The sequence below is a fragment of the Pseudophryne corroboree genome, chromosome 4, assembly GCF_028390025.1.
Source record: "Pseudophryne corroboree isolate aPseCor3 chromosome 4, aPseCor3.hap2, whole genome shotgun sequence".
NCBI classification, from domain to species: Eukaryota; Metazoa; Chordata; class Amphibia; order Anura; family Myobatrachidae; genus Pseudophryne; species Pseudophryne corroboree.
The window spans coordinates 469,208,073-469,230,120 of NC_086447.1; the positions used below are offsets into that span (position 1 = coordinate 469,208,073).

At 45.2% G+C, this 22,048-nt stretch overlaps 1 protein-coding gene across 1 annotated transcript in view; it reads right to left on the reverse strand.

The window, feature by feature from the left end:
- MCHR2 (melanin concentrating hormone receptor 2) overlaps positions 1-22,048 on the reverse strand; it is a 516,813-nt gene that overhangs the window by 333,536 nt on the left and 161,229 nt on the right. The window contains exon 2 of the mRNA XM_063919680.1: positions 929-1,135. Within this exon, the coding sequence (XP_063775750.1) occupies positions 929-1,110 (182 nt within the window). The 5' untranslated portion in view covers positions 1,111-1,135. The remainder of the gene's footprint in view (positions 1-928; positions 1,136-22,048) is intronic.

Here is a 22,048-nt window from a genome sequence, read left to right on the forward strand (position 1 = left end):
ATAGTTTGATATCATAATATAAAATTGTGAGGGCACGCCCACTTTCCCAGTAGCATGCGCGCCTTCCCATATACATATATGGGCACTACTCTGTGGCATAATGTGTATAAGGGGTACTACTGTGTAGCATAACGTGAATAATGTACATTACTGTGTTGTGTAATGTGAGTAAGGCACACTACTGTAGTGTAATTTGAATTGGGGTACTATTGAGTGGCCACGCCCTTTTTGTTGGCACACGTGCCTTCCCTATTTCAAATATGGGGGGGGCACACGAGTCCTTTACTTTGCCAGGGGCGCTCAGACACCTAAATACACCCCTGGCGCACGGCATCTAATTCAGTGATCACCGGCTGCTTTTCAGAGCAGCGGTGATCACAGGATCTCCTAACTACCACCGCGGGACACTGCGACCTGTGGGTGGGACAGCGGGACAATGTCCGAATAGCGGGACTGTCCCGCTGGAATCGGGACAGTTGGGAGGTATGCCATAGGTCAGTGATGGCTTACCTTGACACTCCAGCTGTTGTTGAACTACACATCCCAGCATGCCCTGCATCAGTTTTAGCATGGCCAAATAACAAAACTGTAGCAGGGCATGCTGGAATATGTAGTTCAACAACAGCTGGAGTGTCAAGGTTAGCCATCACTGCCATAGGTTCTCAAATTCTATCCTGAGTAACTCTAAACAGTTCATGTTTTCCAGGTCTCCTCACAGAATCACAAATTATATTATTAGCTCCACCTGTGAATCTTTTAAAATGTGTCAGCGAGTAATGAGTATACCTGTGCTCCTACTAGGTGACCTAGAAAGTGTGAACTGTTTGGGGTCCTGAGGACCGAGTTTGAGAAGCTATGCATTATACTGTTAAAAACTGTCCTCTAGTAATGCATGCTTTTTGTTTATTTTTAAAACAAGTTTTAATACCTTATAATAGTGACCAATACTAGGATATTTCCAACTAATCCAGTGGAGCAGATTATTCCAATGAAAGAGGGGAGAATAACAGTTTCTGCAGTATTAATAAGATGATATTCATTTCTCATACTCCATGTTTTATTGAACATGTCTCCAGTACTATTCCAGGAGGTGATCTGCATTTCATTCATTATTATACACTTCCTCTGTCTTAATCTGCAACAAGAAAAGACATATTTAGTTCATGCATTGAAGTCCTTCACATACTGTAACAAGCCATCTACACAATTCTCAGTCGCCATGGGAAAAGATTTGTAAACTGAAAAGGCATAATCAGAGGATCTACTTTTTCCACTAAAGAAATCCACATGAAATATCTTCTAAACATAAATCATTAGGGAACCCAGTAAAACTCTTTAAATCACTTCTATAATTTAAAACAAAAGATCAAACAATAATATGCAAAACCACACTTCCCTTATCAGTGTCACTAGCAGAGCCGGCGCTAACCAATATGATGCCCTAGGCAAGATTTTGGCTGGTGCCCCCTAGCACCACCGCTAGTTCTGCAGGAGATGCCTGGCATGAGTCAGCTGGCAGCTCTGCTAACGTCGGCTGCCTTTTGTTTATGAAAATGCATCATATTATTTGCATTACTATGTGGCTAGGATGCACAAGCAGCTTCTGCTGATTAAAATGATATGCAGCATGCCTATATTCTGTGTGCGACTGTGGCTGTATCTGCATACGAAATGCTACATTACAGTGATTTCCAGGAATACACTGCAACGTAGCATTTCGTATTCAGATACAGCTGCAGTCACACACAGAATATAGGCATGCTGCATATAATTTTAATCAGCAGAAGCTGCGGGTGCCCCTAAGCATACCAACTGCCCTAGGCATTTGCCTAGTTTGCCTATGCCTAAGGCCGGCTCTGGTCACTAGGAATACATAAAAGTAGTAAAAGAACATTACTATAAAAAAAATATAATTCTGAAAAGATACAGGAATGAATTTAAAAAAAAAATATTACTGCACCTGTATCATAACAGAAATTATATGAATATACAGTATACCACATCTTAAATCAAACTAGTTCAAAACTGTGCCATTAAACCCATATTCAAGTTAAAGATACAGCTGTGCAAAATGTGTGCTGTCTGGAACAGTAAATCCTGAATAACATGCTTAGAGCATAGGTTCTCAAACTCGGTCCTCAGGACCCCACACAGTTCATGTTTTCCAGTTCTCCTCACAGAATTACAAGTGAAATAATTAGCTCCACCTGTGGATCTTTTAAAATGTGTCAGTGAGTAATAACTAGTGATGTGCACCGGACATTTTTGGGGTTTTGGTTTTGGATTCGGTTCCGCGGCCGTGTTTTGGATTCGGACGCGTTTTGGCAAAATCTCCCTGAAATTTTTTTGGCGGATTCGGGTGTGTTTTGGATTCGGGTGTTTTTTTTTACAAAAAACCCTCAAAAACAGCTTAAATCATAGAATTTGGGGGTCATTTTGAGCCCATAGTATTATTAACCTCAATAACCATAATTTACACTCATTTCCAGTCTATTCTGAACACCTCACACCTCACAATATTATTTTTAGTCCTAAAATTTGCACCGAGGTCGCTGGATGACTAAGCTAAGCGACCCAAGTAGCCGACACAAACACCTGGCCCATCTAGGAGTGGCACTGCAGTGTCAGGCAGGATGGCACTTCAAAAAAATAGTCCCCAAACAGCACATGATGCAAAGAAAAAAAGAGGCGCAATGAGGTAGCTGTGTGACTAAGCTAAGCGACCCAAGTGGCCGACACAAACACCTGGCCCATCTAGGAGTGGCACTGCAGTGTCAGACAGGATGGCACTTCAAAAAATAGTCCCCAAACAGCACATGATGCAAAGAAAAAATAGAGGTGCACCAAGGTCGCTGGATGGCTAAGCTAAGCGACCCAAGTGGCCGACACAAACACCTGGCCCATCTAGGAGTGGCACTGCAGTGTCAGGCAGGATGGCACTTCCAAAAAATTGTCCCCAAACAGCACATGATGCCAAGAAAAAAAGAGGCGCAATGAGGTAGCTGTGTGACTAAGCTAAGCGACCCAAGTGGCCGACACAAACACCTGGCCCATCTAGGAGTGGCACTGCAGTGTCAGACAGGATGGCACTTCAAAAAATAGTCCCCAAACAGCACATGATGCAAAGAAAAAAAAAGAGGTGCACCAAGGTCGCTGGATGGCTAAGCTAAGCGACCCAAGTGGCCGACACAAACATCTGGCCCATCTAGGAGTGGCACTGCAGTGTCAGACAGGATGGCAGATTTAAAAAATAGTCCCCAAACAGCACATGATGCAAAGAAAAAAGAGGTGCCTGACTTAAACAAACCACCTCACCATCAGAATCCTCCTTGTCAATTTCCTCCCCAGCGCCAGCAACACCCATATCCTCATCCTGGTGTACTTCAACAGTGACATCTTCAATTTTACTATCAGGAACTGGACTGCGGGTGCTCCTTCCAGCACTTGCAGGGGGCGTGCAAATGGTGGAAGGCGCAACCTCTTCCCGTCCAGTGTTGGGAAGGTCAGGCATCGCAACCGACACAATTGGACTCTCCTTGGGGATTTGTAATTTAGAAGAACGCACAGTTCTTTGCTGTGCTTTTGCAATCTTAACTCTTTTAAGTTTTCTAGCAGGAGGATGAGTGCTTCCATCCTCATGTGAAGCTGAACCACTAGCCATGAACATAGGCCAGGCCCTCAGCCGTTCCTTGCCACTCCGTGTCGTAAATGGTACATTGGCAAGTTTACGCTTCTCCTCAGACGATTTTGATTTATATTTTTGGGTCATTTTACTGAGCTTTATTTTTTTGGATTTTACATGCTCTCTACTATGACATTGGGCATCGGCCTTGGCAGACGACGTTGATGGCATTTCATCGTCTCGGCCATGACTAGTGGCAGCAGCTTCAGCACGAGGTGGAAGTGGATCTTGATCTTTCCCTATTTTACCCTCCACATTTTTATTCTCCATTTTTTAATGTGTGGAATTATATGCCAGTAATATATCAATAACAATGGCCTACTACTATATATACTGCGCACAACTGAAATGCACCACAGGTATGGATGGATAGTATACTTGACAACACAGAGGTAGGTAGAGCAGTGGCCTTCTGTACCGTACTGCTATATATTATATACTGGTGGTCAGCAAACTGTGCAAAACTGAAATGCACCACAGGTATGGATGGATAGTATACTTGACGACACAGAGGTAGGTAGAGCAGTGGCCTTCTGTACCGTACTCCTATATATTATATACTGGTGGTCAGCAAAATTATGCACTGTACTCCTACTATATACTACAATGCAGCACAGATATGGAGCGTTTTTCAGGCAGAGAACGTATAATACTGGTGGTCACTGGTCAGCAAAACTCTGCACTGTACTCCTCCTATATAATACTGCTGGTCCCCACAATAAAGCAGTGTGAGCACAGATATATGCAGCACACTGAGCACAGATATGGAGCGTTTTTCAGGCAGAGAACGTATAATACTGGTGGTCACTGGTCAGCAAAACTCTGCACTGTACTCCTCCTATATAATACTGCTGGTCTCCAGTCCCCACAATAAAGCAGTGTGAGCACAGATATATGCAGCACACTGAGCACAGATATGGAGCGTTTTTCAGGCAGAGAACGTATAATACTGGTGGTCACTGGTCAGCAAAACTCTGCACTGTACTCCTCCTATATAATACTGGTGGTCCCCAGTCCCCACAATAAAGCAGTGTGAGCACAGATATATGCAGCACACTGAGAACAGATATGGAGCGTTTTTCAGGCAGAGAACGTATAATACTGGTGGTCACTGGTCAGCAAAACTCTGCACTGTACTCCTCCTATATAATACTGGTGGTCCCCAGTCCCCACAATAAAGCAGTGTGAGCACAGATATATGCAGCACACTGAGCACAGATATGGAGCGTTTTTCAGGCAGAGAACGTATAATACTGGTGGTCACTGGTCAGCAAAACTCTGCACTGTACTCCTCCTATATAATACTGCTGGTCCCCAGTCCCCACAATAAAGCAGTGTGAGTACAGATATATGCAGCACACTGAGCACAGATATGGAGCGTTTTTCAGGCAGAGAACGTATAATACTGGTGGTCACTGGTCAGCAAAACTCTGCACTCTACTCCTACTATAATACTGCTGGTCCCCAGAATAAAGATATTTGCAGCCCCCTGAAAGTTCTGAAACAAAGTGAGAGGACGCCAGCCACGTCCTCTCACTATCATTTCCAATGCACGAGTGAAAAATGGCGGCGACGCGCGGCTCCTTATATAGAATCAGAATCTCGCAAGAATCCGAAAGCGGGATGATGACGTTCGGGCGCGCTCGGGTTAACCGAGCAATACTGGAGTATCCGAGTATGCCTCGGACCCGTGTAAAATGGGTGAAGTTCGGGGGGGTTCGGATTCCGAGGAACCGAACCCGCTCATCACTAGTAATAACCATACCTGTGCATCTGCTAGGTGACTGGAAAATGTGAAACGTTTGGGGTCCTGATGACTGAGTTTGAGAACCATTGGCTTAGAGCATAGGCAGGCTCAGCGCTACCCGCTCAGCAAAGGGATGCAAAGAAGGTAGGCGCCTGACTGGAGAGGCGCTCTCCCTGCTCTGTTTCCCCGCTGCTGCGCCAGGGCCCTCTGCTGCTGCTGCCGGCTGCTGTACCTGTCACACCGTTTGACAAGCACTGGTGCCGGCAGCTTGAAGCTTCCTCCTACCCACCTGCAGTGTCCGTCAGTGTCCGTCCTGGGCTCTGGCCGAAAAGGGGGTGAAGCTAAATGGCACCGAGGGGCGGAGCTAGATGGGACAAGGCTGAAGAGGACAGAAACTGCTACAAATCCCACCAGCCAGATGGTATGTTGAAGGAGTGTGAGTGAGAAAGTGTGTGCGTGTATCTGTGTGTGTGTGTGTGTGTGTGTGTGTGTGTATCTATGTGTATGTGTATCTACAGTATTTGTGTGTATGTATATGTGTGTGTGTATCTGTGTATGTGTGTGTGTGGAAGACAGTGTATATGGCACTGTGGGGCAATGTGTATCTGGCACTGTGGAGCATATCTGGCACTGGGGGCATATGTGTATCTGCCACAGTGGGGGTGTATCTGGCACTGTGGGGGCATATATGGCACTGCTGGGGGCATTTGTGTATCTGGCACTGTGGGGCATTTGTGTATTTGGCACTGTGGGGGCATATCAGGCACTGTAGGAGCATACTGTATCTGGAACGGTGGGGCATATGTGTATCTGGCACTATTGGGGTCATATGTGTATATGGCCCCCCATATGTGTATCAAGCCCCTATTTTCATTGGTCCTACCCACTGTACCACTAAGACATTTTTTCTACTTGCACCACTGGTGGGAGGGAAGGCATAATTTGTATAAATGGCACTTCTGAGAGCATTATATATAACCGGCGCAACTACAGGGGCTATTATGTGTATAACTGGTGCTACTACAGGGGCTATTATGTGTATAACTGGTACTACCACAGGGGCTATTATGTGTATATCTGACACTACCACAAGGGCTATTATGTGTATAACCGGCGCTACTACAGGGGCTTTTATGTGTATAACTGGCGCCACTACCGGGGACATTATGTGTATAAACAGCACTACTATGTGCAGGGTAATGTGAATAAGATTGTGCTACTGTGTGTCATAATTTGAAATGGGGGTAATATTGTGTGGCCATGCCCCTTCCTTGTGAGGCCACTCCTCTTTTTGCAGCACGCCTTCCCTTGGTAAAATATGGGAGGGCGCAAATTTATCGTTTGCAGGGGGGGAGCCGAACACCCTAGCACTGGCCCTGAGCATAGGTTTGAAATTAATGGATTTAACCACTTTCCTGGCGTGGTCATATCAAATGCGACCACACCAGGCTGGGCTTTCCCTGACAAGGTTCCATTTAATGTGACTAGTCAGAGACTCCCACTGTGCGGCTGCTGGAACATTTTCCAGCAACTGCCACTCTCAGAGGGATCTCCTGGCCCCTCTGCTTCCTCATTATCTCCCGCAGTTCCTATCATGCTGCCAGTCACTGCTAAATGAGCAGCCTGGTGGCATCCCACCCACCCAACTGCTGCACAGATTAGTAGTCACTGGTGAAATGTAATAGAAACCATCCTTACCTTGCTGTGTACACCCAGTAGCTGCAGAGCGGAGCAGCCACCGAGAAAATGTGAGTTTGCGATGGTCGTGATGTTCCGATAATCGATGGTCCGATATTTCGGCCATCAATGTTTTAACCAATGTTTCAAAAATAAATGGAAATTTTTTTATTTTTGTTTTTTAAGAAAATCGTGTTGTATATGTTTTAAATAGATGTAACCCTAATCCAGTCATTAAAAAATTAAAATTTCTGAGCGGTTATTAAAAACGTTATTAGCCAGTTAAGTGCTTTCACATTAATTGCATTTCTGTGAATGTGACCTATACCAGTGTCACACTTTTAGCTATTTGGATTGGAATCAGAAAGCAATTAGTAATTTTTTTTTAACAAAACACACAATTCAGCACAAGCTGCATAGTACACGTTTTGCATATTACATGTAAGATTTCAGATGTCCTAGAACAATTCATACCAGTATCGGACTAGAGCATGAAGGGCCCACTGGGGGGATGCTGTGGTAGGGCCCATGCACATGGGTGTGACCAGCATCCAGTGGGGGTGTGGTTAGCTACCACAAAGGCTTTATACTGCCTAGGACTATGGTGCATTTTCTACAGTATATTGCCATTAGATAGTATAATGTCTGGTCCCCTTTCTAAATAAATATACTGTAGTAAATAATACCAGACTTGCCTACTTTCCCGGATTCTGTGGGAGACACCTGGTTTCTCGGGTAGTCCCCCGCAGCCCCGGAAGAGCGGGCACCCCTCCCGCATTCTGCCCACTTCCTAGAAAAGTAGGCAGAATGGGGAGCTAAATAGTGCTGAATCAAGGACCCGGCGGAGGGGGTGGGGCTTAATGATGCATTATATGCTGATCGCGTCATTGAAGCTCCGCCCATATGCAAATACCGCCCAGTCGTGTTATTTGCTTGTGCAGTGGGTGGGGCCTAATGGCGCCATTGGCCCGGCCCCGCCTCCATCGCTGTCCACTTGCTTCTCCTCTCCGAGTATCTCTCGGAGTGGAGAGAAGAAAAGTAGGTAAGTATGGTAAATACTGCTAATGTATTCATGATAATGTGCCAGATTAACAACAGTAATACACTCTAGAAAGTAGACCATAGTCCTGTGCAGTATAATGTAACAAAAATATAATGTATATTTTAGAGATGAGCGCCTGAAATTTTTCGGGTTTTGTGTTTTGGTTTTGTGTTCGGTTCCGCGGCCGCGTTTTGGGTTCGAACGCGTTTTGGCAAAACCTCACCGAATTTTTTTTGTCGGATTCGGGTGTGTTTTGGATTCGGGTGTTTTTTTAAAAAAACACTAAAAAACAGCTTAAATCATAGAATTTGGGGGTCATTTTGATCCCAAAGTATTATTAACCTCAAAAACCATAATTTACACTCATTTTCAGTCTATTCTGAATACCTCACACCTCACAATATTATTTTTAGTCCTAAAATTTGCACCGAGGTCGCTGTGTGAGTAAGATAAGCGACCCTAGTGGCCGACACAAACACCGGGCCCATCTAGGAGTGGCACTGCAGTGTCACGCAGGATGTCCCTTCCAAAAAACCCTCCCCAAACAGCACATGACGCAAAGAAAAAAAGAGGCGCAATGAGGTAGCTGTGCGAGTAAGATTAGCGACCCTAGTGGCCGACACAAACACCGGGCCCATCTAGGAGTGGCACTGCAGTGTCACGCAGGATGGCCCTTCCAAAAAACCCTCCCCAAACAGCACATGACGCAAAGAAAAAAAGAGGCGCAATGAGGTAGCTGTGTGAGTAAGATTAGCGACCCTAGTGGCCGACACAAACACCGGGCCCATCTAGGAGTGGCACTGCAGTGTCACGCAGGATGTCCCTTCCAAAAAACCCTCCCCAATCAGCACATGATGCAAAGAAAAAGAAAAGAAAAAAGAGGTGCAAGATGGAATTGTCCTTGGGCCCTCCCACCCACCCTTATGTTGTATAAACAAAACAGGACATGCACACTTTAACCAACCCATCATTTCAGTGACAGGGTCTGCCACACGACTGTGACTGATATGACGGGTTGGTTTGGACCCCCCCCAAAAAAGAAGCAATTAATCTCTCCTTGCACAAACTGGCTCTACAGAGGCAAGATGTCCACCTCATCTTCACCCTCCGATATATCACCGTGTACATCCCCCTCCTCACAGATTATCAATTCGTCCCCACTGGAATCCACCATCTCAGCTCCCTGTGTACTTTGTGGAGGCAATTGCTGCTGGTCAATGTCTCCGCGGAGGAATTGATTATAATTCATTTTAATGAACATCATCTTCTCCACATTTTCTGGATGTAACCTCGTACGCCGATTGCTGACAAGGTGAGCGGCGGCACTAAACACTCTTTCGGAGTACACACTTGTGGGAGGGCAACTTAGGTAGAATAAAGCCAGTTTGTGCAAGGGCCTCCAAATTGCCTCTTTTTCCTGCCAGTATAAGTACGGACTGTGTGACGTGCCTACTTGGATGCGGTCACTCATATAATCCTCCACCATTCTATCAATGTTGAGAGAATCATATGCAGTGACAGTAGACGACATGTCCGTAATCGTTGTCAGGTCCTTCAGTCCGGACCAGATGTCAGCATCAGCAGTCGCTCCAGACTGCCCTGCATCACCGCCAGCGGGTGGGCTCGGAATTCTGAGCCTTTTCCTCGCACCCCCAGTTGCGGGAGAATGTGAAGGAGGAGATGTTGACAGGTCGCGTTCCGCTTGACTTGACAATTTTGTCACCAGCAGGTCTTTCAACCCCAGCAGACCTGTGTCTGCCGGAAAGAAAGATCCAAGGTAGGCTTTAAATCTAGGATCGAGCACGGTGGCCAAAATGTAGTGCTCTGATTTCAACAGATTGACCACCCGTGAATCCTTGTTAAGCGAATTAAGGGCTGCATCCACAAGTCCCACATGCCTAGCGGAATCGCTCCCTTTTAGCTCCTTCTTCAATGCCTCCAGCTTCTTCTGCAAAAGCCTGATGAGGGGAATGACCTGACTCAGGCTGGCAGTGTCTGAACTGACTTCACGTGTGGCAAGTTCAAAGGGCATCAGAACCTTGCACAACGTTGAAATCATTCTCCACTGCACTTGAGACAGGTGCATTCCACCTACTATATCGTGCTCAATTGTATAGGCTTGAATGGCCTTTTGCTGCTCCTCCAACCTCTGAAGCATATAGAAGGTTGAATTCCACCTCGCTACCACTTCTTGCTTCAGATGATGGCAGGGCAGGTTCAGTAGTTTTTGGTGGTGCTCCAGTTTTCTGTACGTGGTGCCTGTACGCCGAAAGTGTCCCGCAATTCTTCTGGCCACCGACAGCATCTCTTGCACGCCCCTGTCGTTTTTAAAAAAATTCTGCACCACCAAATTCAAGGTATGTGCAAAACATGGGACGTGCTGGAATTGGCCCAGATTTAATGCACACACAATATTGCTGGCGTTGTCCGATGCCACAAATCCACAGGAGAGTCCAATTGGGGTAAGCCATTCCGCGATGATCTTCCTCAGTTGCCGTAAGAGGTTTTCAGCTGTGTGCGTATTCTGGAAAGCGGTGATACAAAGCGTAGCCTGCCTAGGAAAGAGTTGGCGTTTGCGAGATGCTGCTACTGGTGCCGCCGCTGCTGTTCTTGCGGCGGGAGTCCATACATCTACCCAGTGGGCTGTCACAGTCATATAGTCCTGACCCTGCCCTGCTCCACTTGTCCACATGTCCGTGGTTAAGTGGACATTGGGTACAGCTGCATTTTTTAGGACACTGGTGACTCTTTTCCTGAGGTCTGTGTACATTTTCGGTATCGCCTGCCTAGAGAAATGGAACCTAGATGGTATTTGGTACCGGGGACACAGTACCTCCAACAAGTCTCTAGTTGGCTCTGCAGTAATGATGGATACCGGAACCACGTTTCTCACCACCCAGGATGCCAAGGCCTCAGTTATCCGCTTTGCAGTAGGATGACTGCTGTGATATTTCATCTTCCTCGCAAAGGACTGTTGAACAGTCAATTGCTTACTGGAAGTAGTACAAGTGGGCTTACGACTTCCCCTCTGGGATGACCATCGACTCCCAGCGGCAACAACAGCAGCGCCAGCAGCAGTAGGCGTTACACGCAAGGATGCATCGGAGGAATCCCAGGCAGGAGAGGACTCGTCAGAATTGCCAGTGACATGGCCTGCAGGACTATTGGCATTCCTGGGGAAGGAGGAAATTGACACTGAGGGAGTTGGTGGGGTGGTTTGCGTGAGCTTGGTTACAAGAGGAAGGGATTTACTGGTCAGTGGACTGCTTCCGCTGTCACCCAAAGTTTTTGAACTTGTCACTGACTTATTATGAATGCGCTGCAGGTGACGTATAAGGGAGGATGTTCCGAGGTGGTTAACGTCCTTACCCCTACTTATTACAGCTTGACAAAGGGAACACACGGCTTGACACCTGTTGTCCGCATTTCTGGTGAAATACCTCCACACCGAAGAGCTGATTTTTTTGGTATTTTCACCTGGCATGTCAACGGCCATATTCCTCCCACGGACAACAGGTGTCTCCCCGGGTGCCTGACTTAAACAAACCACCTCACCATCAGAATCCTCCTGGTCAATTTCCTCCCCAGCGCCAGCAACACCCATATCCTCCTCATCCTGGTGTACTTCAACACTGACATCTTCAATCTGACTATCAGGAACTGGACTGCGGGTGCTCCTTCCAGCACTTGCAGGGGGCGTGCAAATGGTGGAAGGCGCATGCTCTTCACGTCCAGTGTTGGGAAGGTCAGGCATCGCAACCGACACAATTGGACTCTCCTTGTGGATTTGGGATTTCGAAGAATGCACAGTTCTTTGCTGTGCTGCTTTTGCCAGCTTGAGTCTTTTCATTTTTCTAGCGAGAGGCTGAGTGCTTCCATCCTCATGTGAAGCTGAACCACTAGCCATGAACATAGGCCAGGGCCTCCGCCGTTCCTTGCCACTCCGTGTGGTAAATGGCATATTGGCAAGTTTACGCTTCTCCTCCGACAATTTTATTTTAGGTTTTGGAGTCCTTTTTTTACTGATATTTGGTGTTTTGGATTTGACATACTCTGTACTATGACATTGGGCATCGGCCTTGGCAGACGACGTTGCTGGCATTTCATCGTCTCGGCCATGACTAGTGGCAGCAGCTTCAGCACGAGGTGGAAGTGGATCTTGATCTTTCCCTAATTTTGGAACCTCAACATTTTTGTTCTCCATATTTTAATAGGCACAACTAAAAGGCACCTCAGGTAAACAATGGAGATGGATGGATTGGATACTAGTATACAATTATGGACGGGCTGCCGAGTGCCGACACAGAGGTAGCCACAGCCGTGAACTACCGCACTGTACTGTGTCTGCTGCTAATATATAGACTGGTTGATAAAGAGATAGTATACTCGTAACTAGTATGTATGTATAAAGAAAGAAAAAAAAACCACGGTTAGGTGGTATATACAATTATGGACGGGCTGCCGAGTGCCGACACAGAGGTAGCCACAGCCGTGAACTACCGCACTGTACTGTGTCTGCTGCTAATATATAGACTGGTTGATAAAGAGATAGTATACTCGTAACTAGTATGTATGTATAAAGAAAGAAAAAAAAAACACGGTTAGGTGGTATATACAATTATGGACGGGCTGCCGAGTGCCGACACAGAGGTAGCCACAGCCGTGAACTACCGCACTGTACTGTGTCTGCTGCTAATATATAGACTGGTTGATAAAGAGATAGTATACTCGTAACTAGTATGTATGTATAAAGAAAGAAAAAAAAAACACGGTTAGGTGGTATATACAATTATGGACGGGCTGCCGAGTGCCGACACAGAGGTAGCCACAGCCGTGAACTACCGCACTGTACTGTGTCTGCTGCTAATATATAGACTGGTTGATAAAGAGATAGTATACTCGTAACTAGTATGTATGTATAAAGAAAGAAAAAAAAACCACGGTTAGGTGGTATATACAATTATGGACGGGCTGCCGAGTGCCGACACAGAGGTAGCCACAGCCGTGAACTATCGCACTGTACTGTGTCTGCTGCTAATATATAGACTGGTTGATAAAGAGATAGTATACTCGTAACTAGTATGTATGTATAAAGAAAGAAAAAAAAAACACGGTTAGGTGGTATATACAATTATGGACGGGCTGCCGAGTGCCGACACAGAGGTAGCCACAGCCGTGAACTACCGCACTGTACTGTGTCTGCTGCTAATATAGACTGGTTGATAAAGAGATAGTATACTACTAATATTATATATACTGGTGGTCAGGTCACTGGTCACTAGTCACACTGGCAGTGGCACTCCTGCAGCAAAAGTGTGCACTGTTTAATTTTAATATAATATTATGTACTCCTGGCTCCTGCTATAACCTATAACTGGCACTGCAGTAGTGCTCCCCAGTCTCCCCCACAATTATAAGCTGTGTGAGCTGAGCAGTCAGACAGATATATAATATATATAGATGATGCAGCACACTGGCCTGAGCCTGAGCAGTGCACACAGATATGGTATGTGACTGACTGAGTCACTGTGTGTATCGCTTTTTTCAGGCAGAGAACGGATATATTAAATAAACTGCACTGTGTGTCTGGTGGTCACTCACTATATAATATATTATGTACTCCTGGCTCCTGCTATAACCTATAACTGGCACTGCAGTAGTGCTCCCCAGTCTCCCCCACAATTATAAGCTGTGTGAGCTGAGCAGTCAGACAGATATATAATATTATTTATATATAGATAATAGATGATGCAGCACACTGGCCTGAGCCTGAGCAGTGCACACAGATATGGTATGTGACTGAGTCACTGTGTGCTGTGTATCGCTTTTTTCAGGCAGAGAACGGATTATAAATAAAACTGGTGGTCACTGGTCACTATCAGCAAAACTCTGCACTGTACTGAGTACTCCTAATGCTCCCCAAAATTAGTAAATCAAGTGTCTCTCTAATCTATTCTAAACGGAGAGGACGCCAGCCACGTCCTCTCCCTATCAATCTCAATGCACGTGTGAAAATGGCGGCGACGCGCGGCTCCTTATATAGAATCCGAGTCTCGCGATAGAATCCGAGCCTCACGAGAATCCGACAGCGTCATGATGACGTTCGGGCGCGCTCGGGTTAACCGAGCAAGGCGGGAAGATCAGAGTCGCTCGGACCCGTGAAAAAAAACATGAAGTTCTGGCGGGTTCGGATTCAGAGAAACCGAACCCGCTCATCTCTAGTATATTTCTAGAGCACAGTCTAGAATCTGATCCCTAGAGGAGGAGGTGGGCCCACCGGGGGTTTCCCCTGTACCCCTGTGGGCCAGTACAACCCTGATTCATACTGTATGTACCCTAGGACACTGAATAAAATGACACAAATTGTGAACTAATGGAATATTCATACTTCAATTATGTAAATTGCTTGTCAGTGCGCACCTTTGTCAATGACCTTGTATATGTTTTGTATGGCTATTACAGTTGCAAAAAGTGACAGTGTATTCACTATTCAGTTTATTTATTGTTTGTTGAATTCATGCAAACATAGCATTTCATTCATAATTTGGCTAAAACAAATAATATGGTTGTGTTATTTAATATTACTAAAACAGAATAAAGTACCGGTAATTACGTGTTCCCATAATATGTACTTTATATTTTTAATACACTTGTCTGCTCATTGCCACACAGTAATTAATATGCCCACAAAATAATGATTAAACTTAACCTGTCCTTGGAGAAATGAGAGAGCTTTGCAGTGAAAGGGCCTCTGTGATGAAAGGTGACAGATCATGTGTGCCGGTGCTAGTGCAGACTATATAGTAGTGATGAGCGGGTTCGATTCCTCGGGATCCGAACCCCCCCGAACTTCACCCATTTTACATGGTTCCGAGGCAGCCTCGGATCTTCCCGCCTTGCTCGGTTAACCCAAGCGCGCCCGAACGTCATTATCCCGCTGTCAGATTCTCGCGAGATTCGTATTCTATATAAGGAGCCGCGCGTCGCCACCATTTTCACTCGTGCATTGGAGATGATAGCGAGAGGACGTGCAGCGTTCTCTCAGTTTCTGTGTTCAGTGTGCTGCAAATATCTGCTCAGTGTGCTGCAAATATCTGTGCTCAGTGTGCTTGCAAATATCTGTGCTCAGTGTGCTGAAAATATCTACGTTCTCTGCCTGAAAAACGCTCTATATCTGTGCTGCATTGTAGTATATAGTAGGAGGACAGTGCAGAATTTTGCTGACCACCAGTATTATATAGCAGTACGGTACAGTAGTCCACTGCTCTACCTACCTCTGTGTCATCAAGTATACTATCCATCCATACCTGTGCTGCATTTTTGTTGTGCGCAGTATATATAGTAGGAGGACAGTGCAGAATTTTGCTGACCACCAGTATATATACAGCAGAACGGTACAGTAGTCCACTGCTCTACCTACCTCTGTGTCGTCAAATATACTATGCATCCATACCTGTGCTGCATTTTAGTTGTGCGTAGTATATAGTAGGAGGGGACAGTGCAGAATGTTGCAGTGACCTCCAGTATATATATAGCTGTACGGTACAGTAATCCTCTGCTCTACCTACCTCTGTGTCATCAAGTATACTATGCATCCATACCTGTGCTGCATTTTAGTTGTGCGCAGTATATAGTAGGAGGGCACAGTGCAGAATGTTGCTGTGACCACCAGTATATATATAGCAGTACGGTACAGTAGTCCACTGCTCTACCTCTGTGTCGTCAAGTATACTATGCATCCATACCTGTGCTGCATTTTAGTTGTGCGCAGTATATAGTAGGAGGGGACAGTGCAGAATGTTGCTGTGACCACCAGTATATATATATAGCAGTACGGTACAGTAGTCTACTGCTCTACCTACCTGTGTCGTCAAGTATACTATGCATCAATACCTGTGCTGCATTTTAGTTGTGCGCAGTATATAGTAGGAGGGGACAGTGCAGAATGTTGTTGTGACCACCAGCATATACATAGCAGTACGGTACAGTAGTCCACTGCTCTACCTCTGTGTCGTCAAGTATACTATGCATCCATACCTGTGCTGCATTTTAGTTGTGCGCAGTATATAGTAGGAGGGGACAGTGCAGAATAATGCTGTGACCACCAGTATATATACAGCAGTACGGTACAGTAGTCCACTGCTCTACCTACCTCTGTGTCGTCAAGTATACTATGCATCCATACCTGTGCTGCATTTTAGTTGTGTGCAGCATATAGTAGGAGGAGACAGTGCAGATTGTTGCTGTGACCACCAGTATATATATAGCAGTACGGTACAGTAGTCCACTGCTCTACCTACCTCTGTGTCGTCAAGTATACTATGCATCCATACCTGTGCTGCATTTTAGTTGTACACAGTATATAGTAGGAGGGGACAGTGCAGAATGTTGCTGTGACCACCAGTATATATATAGCAGTACGGTACAGTAGTCCACTGCTCTACCTACCTCTGTGTCGTCAAGTGTACTATGTATCCATACCTGTGCTGCATTTTAGTTGTGCGCAGAATATAGTAGGAGGGGACAGTGCAGAATGTTGTTGTGACCACCAGCATATACATAGCAGTACGGTACAGTAGTCCACTGCTCTACCTCTGTGTCGTCAAGTATACTATGCATCCATACCTGTGCTGCATTTTAGTTGTGCGCAGTATATAGTAGGAGGGGACAGTGCAGAATGATGCTGTGACCACCAGTATATATATAGCAGTACGGTACAGTAGTCCACTGCTCTACCTACCTCTGTGTCGTCAAGTATACTATGTATCCATACCTGTGCTGCATTTTAGTTGTGCGCAGAATATAGTAGGAGGGGACAGTGCAGAATGTTGCTGTGACCACCAGTATATATATATAGCAGTACGGTACAGTAGTCCACTGCTCTACCTACCTCTGTGTCGTCAAGTATACTATGCATCCATACCTTTGCTGCATTTTAGTTGTGCGCAGTATATAGTAGGAGGGGACAGTGCAGAATGTTGCTGTGACCACCAGTATATATATATAGCAGTACGGTACAGTAGTCCACTGCTCTACCTACCTCTTTGTCATCAAGTATACTATCCATCCATACCTGTGCAGCATTTTAGTTGTGCGCAGTATATATAGTAGGAGGACAGTGCAGAATTTTGCTGACCACCAGTATATATATAGCAGTACGGTACAGTAGTCCACTGCTCTACCTCTGTGTCGTCAAGTATACTACAAAAGTTCAGTAAAATGACCCAAAAATCTAAATTAAAAGCGTCTGATTAGAAGCGTAAACTTGCCAATATGCCATTTATGACACGGAGTGGCAAGGAACGGCTGAGGCCCTGACCTATGTTCATGGCTAGTGGTTCAGATTCACATGAGGATGGAAGCACTCATCCTCTCGCTAGAAAACTGCAGTGCCACTCCTAGATGGGCCAGGCGTTTGTGTCGGCCACTTGGGTCGCTTAACTTAGCCATCCAGCGACCTTGGTGCACCTCTTTTTTCTTTGCATTATGTGCTGTTTCGGGACTATTTTTTTAAGTGCCATCCTGTCTGACACTGCAGTGCCATTCCTAGATGGGCCAGGTGTTTGTGTCGGCCACTTGGGTCGCTTAGCTTAGTCACACAGCTACCTCATTGCACCTCTTTTTTTCTTTGCATCATGTGCTGTTTGGGGACTATTTTTTAAATCTGCCATCCTGTCTGACACTGCAGTGCCACTCCTAGATGGGCCAGGTGTTTGTGTCGGCCACTTGGGTCGCTTAGCTTAGTCACACAGCTACCTCATTGCACCTCTTTTTTTCTTTGCATCATGTGCTGTTTGGGGACTATTTTTTAAATCTGCCATCCTGTCTGACACTGCAGTGCGACTCCTAGATGGGCCAGGTGTTTGTGTCGACCACTTGGGTCGCTTAGCTTAGTCACACAGCTACCTCATTGCACCTCTTTTTTTCTTTGCATCATGTGCTGTTTGGGGACTATTTTTTTAATCTGCCATCCTGTCTGACACTGCAGTGCCACTCCTAGATGGGCCAGGTGTTTGTGTCGGCCACTTGGGTCGCTTAGCTTAGTCACACAGCTACCACATTGCACCTCTTTTTTTCTTTGCATCATGTGCTGTTTCGGGACTATTTTTTAAATCTGCCATCCTGTCTGACACTGCAGTGCCACTCCTAGATGGGCCAGGTGTTTGTGTCGACCACTTGGGTCGCTTAGCTTAGTCACACAGCTACCTCATTGCACCTCTTTTTTTCTTTGCATCATGTGCTGTTTGGGGACTATTTTTTTAATCTGCCATCCTGTCTGACACAGCAGTGCCACTCCTAGATGGGCCAGGTGTTTGTGTCGGCCACTTGGGTCGCTTAGCTTAGTCACACAGCTACCACATTGCACCTCTTTTTTTCTTTGCATCATGTGCTGTTTGGGGACTATTTTTTAAATCTGCCATCCTGTCTGACACTGCAGTGCCACTCCTAGATGGGCCAGGTGTTTGTGTTGGCCACTTGGGTCGCTTAGCTTAGTCACACAGCTACCTCATTGCATCTCTTTTTTTCTTTGCATCATGTGCTGTTTGGGGACTATTTTTTAAATCTGCCATCCTGTCTGACACTGCAGTGCCACTCCTAGATGGGCCAGGTGTTTGTGTCGGCCACTTGGGTCGCTTAGCTTAGCCATCCAGCGACCTCAGTGCAAATTTTAGGACTAAAAATAATATTGTGAGGTGTGAGGTGTGAGGTGTTCAGAATAGACTGGAAATGAGTGGAAATTATGGTTATTGAGGTTAATAATACTATGGGATCAAAATGCCCCCCAAGTTCTATGATTTAAGCTGTTTTTGAGGGGTTTTGTAAATAAACACCCGAATCCAAAACACACCCGAATCCGACAAAAAATTTTCAGGGAGGCTTTGCCAAAACGCGTCCAAATCCAAAACACGGCCGCGGAACCGAATCCAAAACCAAAACACAAAACCCGAAAAATTTCCGGTGCACAGCACTACTATATAGGGCCAGCAGACCTGCAGAGCAAGCTTACCAGAAGAAGGAGGTATTGGAGCATCTGACTGGAACATGTACAGTCCACAGACTTCATGTCAGTGTATTTGTGTGAATTTATTGAGTGCTGTACTGTAAGGGGTCAAGCAGTAAAAAGAGTGGAGAAATGGACTGGTGGAGAAGTTGCCCATAGCAACAAATCAGCTTTGAGGTAACATATTCTAAGTGCATTCTATATAATTATCGGTAGAAGTTGATTTGTTACCATAGGCAACTTTTCAATTTGTCCATTATTTTCATTGCTTGATACATCACCCATTATATAAACATCTTGCACTATGCTTGTAAGCAAATGCAATTGTGATTCTCTAGGGTACAGAATCACAATTGCAAGTGAAAATGCCACCCAGGAATGAAAAGAGACGCCCACCAGAGCCATCACAAACGCAATTGCAAGGGACTACACATTAGCGAGCTCTAAGCAATTATGGAGAAGATCAGAACTAAAGGTTGGCCTACGCAGATTGGCCACAGCAGTAGCTCACATACAATCACACAGCCGTCAGAAGATACACTCCCTGAAAACGGCCATGACATGCCTGAGTTTTCCCAAACACTTCTCTTAAACTCCCTGTTAACACCTCCAAACTGCCACTTCCTGCCAATCACTCTGTGACAAAGTTCTGAGTACGAGTGGGATCGCAGCACGCACATTGCGAACACAACACATGCACAGTTTGCCAAAAATTGCTCCGTTGATAACCGGCAATTGCATACAAACATTAATTAGGCCCTATATATTAATAAGAAACTTTTTTTTATCATGCAAAATATGCTACAAAAATGTTGTTTCTTGACGGCTGATTGCAGTAAGTTGTTTCTTTCTTTTCGTTTTTTTGCTTTGTTACAAAACCCAGCATATAAATTTCCCCTCTACAAATCCTGCAATTGCCCCTGATAATGATTCTCAACACTCTTTACTTATGTAATACCCCTTTCACATCTCCAATGCCAGATCCCACTCGGGAATTGGAAACGGGTTCTTCCTGGGTGGGATACGGCATTAGACCCTAACAGCAGGCTTCCCGACCCGTTGCCATAGCGGCGGGGGGGCGAAGCCAGCAGATGAGCTCATCTCCGCGCCACCTCTCACTATGTAGTGAACGGGTCCCAGGTCGCATCGACCTGGCAACCCATTCACACTGCCACTGACCCGGTATTCAACCAGGGAATAACTCTTTTTATAACCCGGGTTGAATTACCGGGTCAGGCGACCTGGGAATTCTTCATGGCCCCTTTCACATTGCACAGTGACCCATGTCGACCCGCCAATATACCGGGTCGATACCAGGTTATTTGTGCGATGTGAAAGGGGTAATACAGTGCTATGCAAAAGTTTTAGGCAGGTGTGGAAATAAATGTTCTAAAGTAAGAATGCTTTCAAAAATAGAAGTGTTAATAGTTTATTTTTATCAATTAACAAAATGTAAAGTGAATGAACAGAAGAGAAATCTAAATCATATCAATATTTGGTATGACCACCCCTTGCCTTCAAAACAGCATCAATTCTTCTAGGTACACTTGCACACATTTTTTAAAGGAACTCGACAGGGTGTTTTATTAAACATATATATACATTTATATCACACTTGCCTACTTTTGAAAAAGCATTTCAGGGAGATTGTGAAAGTAACACCTATCAGCAGACGTATACTGCTACATCTAAGAGGTGTGTCATAAAACTTAAATGTAAATGAGCCCCACAGTTTGTAAGATCTACTTGTTGAAGAAAAGACACTGATATTTTTCAGGAATTGTTCGTGTATTGTGTTTTAGACGAGCTTCCATATGCTGTAAGTGGCCAAGAGAAACCTTATTTAAAATGCATGTAGCCATAGGAATCATTAGGGGTCTATTTACTAAGTCTTGGATGGAGATCAAATCGCTGGAGATAAAATACCAGCCAATCGGCTCCTAACTGTTATTTTTAAAACACAGCCTGTGGCATTGCAGTTAAGAGCCGATTGGCTGGTACTTTATCTCCAGTGACTTTATCTCCATCCAAGGCTTAGTAAATAGACCCCAATGTGCCTTATAACAATGCAGGAAATAGCACTGATGAACTAATCTGAATGTATGTATTTCTGATTTATTTTTTTACCCCAAGAATGTAAAGTAAAATCAGGGAGATTGCTGGTCTATTCAGGGAGTGAGGGAGATTGCTACTATTTCAGGGAGTCTCCTGCAGAATGAGGGAGGGTAGGCAACTCTGATTTATATACTGTCCTGAAAGCATTTAGCATGGAACACAAAACACACATGCTACATTTGTTTCATATGTAAAGGGGAGTACATACTAGAGATGTGCACTTGAAATTTTTCGGGTTTTGTGTTTTGGTTTTGGGTCCGGTTCCGCGGCCGTGTTTTGGGTTCGACCGCGTTTTGGCAAAACCTCACCGAATTTTTTTTGTCGGATTCGGGTGTGTTTTGGATTCGGGTGTTTTTTTTCAAAAAACACTAAAAAACAGCTTAAATCATAGAATTTGGGGGTCATTTTGATCCCAAAGTATTATTAACCTCAAAAACCATAATTTCCACTCATTTTCAGTCTATTCTGAATACCTCACACCTCACAATATTATTTTTAGTCCTAAAATTTGCACCGAGGTCGCTGGATGACTAAGCTAAGCGACCCTAGTGGCCGACACAAACACCGGGCCCATCTAGGAGTGGCACTGCAGTGTCACGCAGGATGGCCCTTCCAAAAAACACTCCCCAAACAGCACATGACGCAAAGAAAAAAAGAGGCGCAATGAGGTAGCTGTGTGAGTAAGATAAGCGACCCTAGTGGCCGACACAAACACCGGGCCCATCTAGGAGTGGCACTGCAGTGTCACGCAGGATGGCCCTTCCAAAAAACACTCCCCAAACA